This window comes from Azolla caroliniana, unplaced genomic scaffold (assembly GCF_043228905.1).
Source record: "Azolla caroliniana isolate FFs.n. ecotype wild unplaced genomic scaffold, voAzoCaro1.0.p SCAF_4, whole genome shotgun sequence".
Lineage (NCBI taxonomy): Eukaryota > Viridiplantae > Streptophyta > Polypodiopsida > Salviniales > Salviniaceae > Azolla > Azolla caroliniana.
Window position 1 is genome coordinate 10,761,956 of NW_028230439.1, and position 8,380 is coordinate 10,770,335.

General features: G+C 37.5%; 1 protein-coding gene across 2 annotated transcripts; it reads right to left on the reverse strand.

Annotated features, from left to right (window-relative positions):
- Window positions 1-219: 219 nt before the first annotated feature.
- On the reverse strand, window positions 220-8,138 carry LOC147865068 (WD repeat-containing protein 26 homolog). Of its 2 annotated transcripts, XM_087317807.1 has the most exons (5): window positions 7,177-8,138; window positions 4,416-4,471; window positions 4,236-4,281; window positions 873-1,496; window positions 220-789 (listed from the first exon to the last, which is right to left on the reverse strand). In XM_087317807.1, exons 1-5 carry the CDS (start codon window positions 8,014-8,016, stop codon window positions 544-546), a joined length of 1,812 nt encoding a protein of 603 aa, XP_087173933.1. In that variant the 5' UTR covers window positions 8,017-8,138; the 3' UTR covers window positions 220-543. The 2 variants fall into 2 exon arrangements, with proteins under 2 accessions (XP_087173933.1, XP_087173932.1); XM_087317806.1 differs by lacking the exon at window positions 4,416-4,471 and having other exon boundaries at window positions 4,236-4,337.
- Window positions 8,139-8,380: the final 242 nt, after the last annotated feature.

Here is an 8,380-nt window from a genome sequence, read left to right on the forward strand (position 1 = left end):
TCATGGCTTTCATCGATCCTATACCACATTTATGTGGATCTTGTTATGTCTTCATTTGGACGTGGTCTTACTATTATGAACATGTGCCAATTGACTCTCTTTTGATTGGACAATTATTTACATCTGTGAATTCAACCTTTCTATTATCACATCTTGTGAAACACAATAGTACCAAAAAGTACAGGGAGTTCGTATATTGGTAAGGAAAGGGCAAAAATATATAACAAATTGTACAAAAGCAGTAAATCCAGGAAATTAAAAATTGAGAAGTATATTTATGCACGAGAGCTTTTCCTCGTACTTCCGGTCATGCTAAAGAGCTGTAATATTTCCATCACAATTCTTCTTTGTATGGTACATTCACCAAATTTGATATAAAAAAGTAATGAATGGAAAGAACTTATATACACAAGCAGCAAGCCGAAAGCTCCTTACTGAAACAGCAAATAAATCTTTAGGCTTCACATTGAACAGGGAATTCTTTATTGAGATTATTCATGTAACAGCTACTTCAAGCATTGGAAATGGGCATCATAATGGAGATCAGTTATGTTTGACTGAGAGTCCCAGATCTCCTTCATTAGCCGAATGCAACACACCGTTGCTGATGCTTCCATCTTTCTGTTTTTGAGTGTATTTATTCACACCCCATATTCTAATGGTGTGGTCATCACCAGCTGATGCAAACATGTATGGATTCACAGGGTTCCAACTGACACAATTTACTGTTCCTGAATGTCCTGAAAGTATTTCTATAATCTCTTCATTTTGACGATGCCATATATAGACCTGCAATCCCAGAAATTCCTGCAATTATTTATGGATCCATAAGAGGGGAAAGAGGAGGTAGAACAAGTAAAACGTTTAAGAACCTGAGAATCTTCGCTACCGCTCACAACAAATGCTTGATTAGATCCTCCAAAGCAGGACCTGATCACAAAGCGCTTCTGGTGGTAACCTCGATACTTCGACAAAAGTTTGGTATTATCTGTGACATCCCAGAGATGGATCTCCTGGTTTGTCAAAGTCAACAGTAAAAACCTTCCATCACTTGACACAGAGAGTGAAGTGATCAAATCCTCCTCACTGATCAGACGCTCTTCTTTAGTTTCTAGGTTATAGATCCTGATAGCTTTACCAGCAACACTGATCATATGATTCCCATCTGATGAGACTGCCAAATCATGTACACGTGGAACTCGAGCTCCCTTCCAAGAATCTAGCTCTTTTCCTTCAATATCCCACATATATATGCATTTATCATCCCCACCAGAGATAAATCTCTTTCCATCTGGAAACCAAGCACATGCAGCAAAATTACAATTCAGCTTCTGAAAAGTGTATTTACACTCGCCAGATTCAACATCCCAAAGTTTAACTATTTCTTTGCCACAGGTAAGAATCATATGATCATCTGGACTCCATGCAACAAAAGAAACATGATTCCGATGGCCAGCTAATGTGTACTTCAACTTCACATGACCATTCTCTATAACCTGATCACATAAAATCTATTAGCACACAATTCAAACATTATAATGAACCGTAAATTCAACACAGATATGGCATAATCATATGTAAGAAAGAATATAGTCAATATAAAGACAGGACAACAAAAAATGTGCCATCCAATATGCACATTCGACTCAACATTTTCATGTATTTTCCTTCAATAATAGAATCAGTAAATGAAAAATAAACCAGAGATACAATTACAACAACCTTTCACATGCTTCAATTGCAAACAAACTATCAAAGTTGCACTGGAGGGCAAACCTCAAACAAGGTGCAGAATACGAGACATAAAAAGGAAATGGGATAGCGAATAGGAATCTCAAAAATGGTTGTCCCCTGTGACCATGCAGACATTGCATCTATCACCGTTTAAACCTTCTGGCTGCACTTTATAAGTTTTATGCACCTCTATCCATTCAAAGACTTGTATGTAAGAGCATATTTAAGTCTTTCTCATTCCTTTGAATCATCATCAAGCTATTGCTTTTCTAAGCATCTCTTTGACACTCCTAATTCATCTCGGAATATTCTCTATGATCCCATTTTTTATTTCTCTTCATGATCTCCTTTTCTTAAATAACCCTTCAACTGGTGTGATATGGCCATACTAAATGTGCTGTGGATACATCTTGTATAATATCCTCAGTCTGTTGTTTAAAAATCAAAATCCTATGCAGACATTCTTTTGGCCATCTCTGAGAGTTTTTGGTACGTTTTTTAATGGTAGAAGCCCTTGGCATTCCCATAGAATCTATGCACCATTGAAGTTTGGAATGAACCCAACTTGAGGTCCTGACAAATTGAAAAAGATTTCTTGCTATTTTGGATCTTCTTCTCCCTCCTTTTACAGATGTATTTTCATCTTTGGGGACCATGAAAAACTGTGTTTTCGAGATTGTTAGGGCTAATTCATTGACTAAAGAGGTTAGAGAATATTGTAATGCTGTATCAGTGACTGATCAGAGACTGTTTTTGTCATACCGAACATCATTTTCTTTGGGATCCCGTCTTTTTCAACCTACATCCATGTCATTAATCCTGGCTTTGCCATATAAATCTGTGGGTTCCCGATTTGTCGACTACGGAGGTTAGAGAATATTATAAAGCTGTGGGAGTGACTGATCAGAAACTGTTTTTATCATACTGAACGTCATTTTCGTTGGGTTCCCGTCTTTTTCAGGCTACATCCATGTCATTCATTTATCCCAGCTTTGCCATATAAACCTTGTCCAGATTGTGTTTTCATCAGGGGAGGAGCAATTTGTACAGTACTGAATTGATTGCACGATATACTTGGTTTGCTTCTTGTAATCTCCTCCAATGCTGCTACCACCATTTACACCTTCTGTGGTTTCCACGTGCCTTAAATAAGGTCCTCGATACTTTCACCCAATACATCTCAACGAGTGTGACTCTAGGAGAGAGGGAGTAGGAATCAAGATTCAGGAACAACATGAATCCCAGCAGAAAGCCAGTTCACTTTAGAAGTTATATTCATCAAATCCTAACATATGCATTCAAATCTTGAATGCATTGGTGTGCTGAGACACTAGAAGGAATGTTCTCAATTGTACTCTCCAAGATGGAAAGTTGCAACTCGCATGCTTTCAACATTCATAAAGCATTTGTGCAGTAATGTTCTCAATTGTATTCTCCAAGATGCAAAGAATTCTGCAGTACAATGTTAGCCCTTCATCTTTGTCATCATATAAATAAAGTCCCACCTTAAGTAGTTGTTAATGAACTCATCTAAAGCATGAGTGTACAAATCCATCATATAAGTTTGTGAGATCCATAGATCCAACTGACAGTCACCTAATAAGACTTATGACCAATGCTATTCACTAAGAATTTCGTGAACATCATGAGTAAATGTTTGTCAGCAGCTTCGGGAGTAACATGAAAATTCAGAATCTTCCAACAGAGGTTCAGACAATCATAGCAATGTGGCAATCAGGAGAGTGATAAGAATCATCCATGAATCATAAAGCTTTGGATGGTGCAACATGTGCAGAAGTTCCCAATGGTGCAGAACATCATTTGAGGAGTTTACATTAAAGTCCATTGGTCTTCTATGAGATAATTTAGAAGTGAAAAGGAGTAGTGAGCTCTAGGTGGGGAGTTATATTCACAATTTCTTGAACTTCTGAATTGTTGATCTCACACAAAAATAGAAAAATTAGTCCTCAGTCAATGAGAAGCACAAAAAGACTTGCAATTTTGGCATGATAAAAACAGAGCAAGCAGTTATAACATCAAGAACTGGCTTGCATTACATTAACCTCAAGGGACAACTCTTATTGGAAATGTCAAGAACCAAGATAGTGTTATCTTTATTATGAGTTTTGTTAACCATTTCCTAGTTCGCTATACATATCAGAAATCAAGATCATTGAAGTTTCTGCTTTGATGATCAGCTTTGATAGAACATAGTCTTCAGCCACGTTACTGAAGAATTTGAATTATTAGAATGTTAATCGTTGGGAACCCTCCAAAGCATTCTCAATTTCAACTGGATTACTAGAATATGAAGATCACTTTCTAATAAGAACAATTGTAAGAGACAAAAAATAGTTTAACATTGCTTTTCAAGAAATACAACTTTTTCATAGTATTTAAAACTTATTTTCAGAGGAGTTTTCATTAGCCGATTACATATTTTAACAAAAATATGGGTTTTATGGAAAGTTGCAGTAGACAAACTATAGTTGGATGAATACCTCCCAAATTATAGCTGTGCAATCTTTTGATGCTGACGCCATATACCTTCCATTATGGGAGAATTGCAAAAACCACACTTCATTGACATGCTCTTGCAAAATCTGAATATAACAAAAAGAGAAATAAAAGAAAGTACATAAAGCCATATGAAGTAATCTTTCGATGCTGACGCCATATACCTCTCATTATGGGAAAATTGCAAAAACCACATTTCATTGACATGATCTTGCAAAATCTGAATAGAATATGTGCAAACAAAATAATGTGACACATTGCTAAACATTCAAAACAAGAGTTTTCAAAAATGCATAATATACATTGTTACAGATCTATTTTCACAGGCATAGATTGACTTGAAATAGCATGAGGGATCATGCACTGATGGTTCTTTGTTGATGAGCAGTTCTGATTCTCTTGTTGTCCTCCAACAACTTCTTTCTATGTCTCATGTTCTAGCATAGGAACCCCAAGCACCGTTCATCTTCATAATCCATTATCTTCAATAACTCTATGTTTCTTGAGTTCTAACAAGAACAACCCCAAGCACCGTTGGACTTCATGTTCCACAATCTTGTGTAGTAGGCAAAAGTCTTGTTTGAAGAGGCAGTAAGTAGTATCTTCCTCTTATATAAAAAAAATACAGCACAAACGAAAACATAGTGTTCCGCTCATTTCAGCCCCCCAATAGCACAGTTGGCAGATCCATTCTTCCATATCTTTGCAATGGATATCTACCCACCTCAACCTCTTACTGATGTGCAAAGAGCCTAAGCTGCCCTATAACTCTACGGAGCATGAGATAAATTTGTATCCATAAAAGCTATTACAATAAATCCACCCTATGATGTATAAAAATAGTGCCTTATAGAGCGCTATCTTAAGAGACAGTGTCGAGCTGATCCATGTTCTTTCATTCTCCAAGCTACGTTGGAAACAAGAGTAGCGCATTTATTATTTATTCCCTGTGATTGGAACCATCATTTCATTTCAGCATACCAAAAACGATCATCTCCATGGTCAACCAATTGTTCTGATGACATAAGTACCAAGTGTGAGTACATTTGCTATGGAAGCTCCCAAATCTAATGGAAACCTGTCACTAATTGAAATATCCCCTAGACCTCAATATTTCAGCTTCTCCCATCTCTGCGCAGTTTGTATCATGGGGCACCAATTCTTTGCTCTTTATCATGCTAGCAATCATTGAGAATAAAGTTCTCTCCAACTTTGTCGATTAGTGTGCCCTATAAAGCCTTGGTCCCCAAGTTTCTACTCCATAGAGAAGAGTCAATGTGCATCAAACAAACACAATTCAGTTGTGGTTCTTAGAATTATTTGTCTGCACATTGTCTTTCAAATGCCCCAAGGGCTGCGTATTCAAAAGAAAGTTGGGCACAATTAGCCTCCCGTACAAGAACCAAGGCCCTATGACTGCTACTCCCAGGTATGTGTAGGGTTGCTTGTATGCCAGCATTTCCTCTCTCAAGAAGAATTTTGGTACTGATCTCTTTACCCACATTTGTGGGGTGTTGAACACCATCACTTTACTTTTATCAAGGTTTACCAATAAATCTTTGTCTACAGTACATGATGTTTAGGCATCTAGATGTCCTTCCAGTCCCTCTAGAGCGAGAACAACATTGAGAAGTTTAGAAAAGAGGAACTGAGAATAACAAACTTCAATCAATTCAATGGAAGGTAAAGGGAATTTCAATTCTTATTCTAGATTAGCCAGAGCATGGAAATGAGGTAATCATGAAAGCAAAAATGGGGAACTTATGTTCGAGTGATACAAACATGTGCAATCTGTTGTAACCTTATTACACATATATGATGACCTTATTTAGAAAGAATTCCTTTGTCAAGAAACAAGAAGTAGGTCCATGATACATTGCTCAAGTATCCATCCACAATAACTCGATCACTTCTAGAGATTATTCAGGAGATGTTTAAACTAATTCTATGCCCCTTTCACATCTGCTGTGATTTATTATTAGTGTATATTACCTAGAATAACATCATTTACTCCAGTGAATCATTCTTGGTCATAATCACCAAGGACGTATTTCAATCCCTATTATTGCAAAATCAGCAATTTGGGGGATTTTGTCACATAGCTTGTAAGGAACCTCACATAGATTGTTTTCAAGTTACACGTACAGATGTGCCCCGGGGATCATTCCATGTTAAAGGTATCAAATTTAACTAGTGTAAAAAATCATATCCTTAAGAAGTTCCTTACAACAATGCATAATTTAAATCAAATGTATGAGCAGTAATCCTGCATTCATACAGCTAGCAACTTACAAGGAAGTCTATTCCAAAAAAATTCATATATATGAACTACTTATACAAATGTATCAATAGTAATAAGATTATTGTGGGTCCCCTTTTATTTACAAGAAGTTTCTCAGAAAATTCCAGCAGAAATCCTTTTGAGTTCCACAGGAAACAGTCATATGTAGGAATCAAAGTGTGAAACTTAAGAGTGTATCTCTGGACATCTACAATGATAAGGCTATATTTAATTATTTCTTCCAGAAGATCGTAACTTTGACCTAAACACTCTTTAACCACCAGCTGATCCATAGTTCTTCCCTGTATGTACCCATGGAGAGTTGAGTAAAACTATAAAAATAACCACAAAAATGTGGTTCAAGATCCTAACAACTCCAAAATTCAACAAACACAAGCTCCAAGGCTATTGTTCTCCTTGATTACAAGGGAAGACAATGTGCTGCACAAAACTTTAACCCACAAGTTTGAAAAGAGATGAGGATACATTGATAAGAAGGATTTGATAACAAGTTTACATCCTCAAAAACATCAGAAAACACTAGTCTCTACAAACATCTAAATGATGTGTTCCACTGCAAATCCGAATGGCATCGAGATACATGCATGGAAAAGCAAAAGGGCAACAAACATTAAGAAAAGAACCTGAATAGTTTGATTTGGAATTTGGTCTCTCCCGCAGCTGTGGTCATAGTAAAGAGACAAAGGCTGATCCACAGAGTTATGGAAAAAACATTTCTTTCTCTGCATAATCAATGATTGCTCGAGAAGATACTCAAGCCTCCTGTCCGGAATCACTACAGAAGGGGACAACAATATGTGAAGCTCCTGTAACAGTTTTTCTCGGCTCATTTTCTCATCTTTTCCACCATATGATGATAAATTCTCGACCTTCAAAGGACAGATAAGGCAAGAAGCCAACTCCCTTAACCTTTCTTTCTTTATATTTAAAGGAGAAATCTCAGAACGGAGAGTTCTCAGAGCTCCCATACTATCATTGACAATAAGCTGTTCAAAGAACTTTTGTTGCAATATAAGAGAAACAGCAGAACAGAAGCTTGGTGAATCATGAAGCAACAAACGCATGGTTTCCATACTGTCCTCCCATTTCCCATCAAGGATCTGTTGCCTAAACTGTGGAATAAGCGAAGATTGCAGAGAAATACCTGATTCGCCTTCGAGAAGGAAAGCTGTCTTCTTGTATCCTAAAGCATAGAGAGACTGAGTGATGATTCTGACGAGCTCAGATCGCTTGATAAGGCCATTAGGTCCAACCTTTGTATCATTTTCTTCACGACCTCTATCTTCTGTTTCAGAAAGGCCTCTGGCCATAGTAGTGCAGGAAGGAACCAAAGAGCAAGAAGAAGCGGAGATGCGACCTGTTGTGGACGATGACGATAGTGGTGGTGGTAATGAAGATGGTGTATGCATGTAAAGCTTGAGACGCTTCAATGGAGGTGAAGTGCTCTCATCTAGACCTCCCATCAAAAGGCAACACGAAGAGGCAAAGCTACGCCATGTGAGAAACCCTAACCCTAAGCGGCGATGGTGGAGCCTGGCCTGTACAGGTACGAGATGATGAGGATGAGGATGAGGATGAGGATGGTGATGATTCACCGCGAAAGTACATACATACATACATACATATATATATATGTATGTATGTATGTATGCTCATGAGTAAGTAGTAGCGATTGCGTGGAAGAGAGACCAGACCACACAAAAAAAAAACAGCCATCGAGGATCCCAACACTTGGCACACATATACATATGTATACATATGTACAAATGTACAAAGTGACTTTTATCAAGTAAGTCCCAAACCAACCAACCAGCCACCCATTCCAAT

Bases quoted from the DNA above. Each gene is read 5' to 3' on its own strand.
- LOC147865068 (XM_087317806.1), bottom strand. From the start codon at position 8,016: ATGGGAGGTCTAGATGAGAGCACTTCACCTCCATTGAAGCGTCTCAAG. The intron at 1,497-4,235 runs GTATTCATCCAA...TTATGTGATCAG, and splicing joins GCACAGCTATAATTTGGGAG to GTTATAGAGAATGGTCATGT. The intron at 790-872 runs GTTCTTAAACGT...CTGGGATTGCAG, and splicing joins GCGGTAGCGAAGATTCTCAG to GTCTATATATGGCATCGTCA.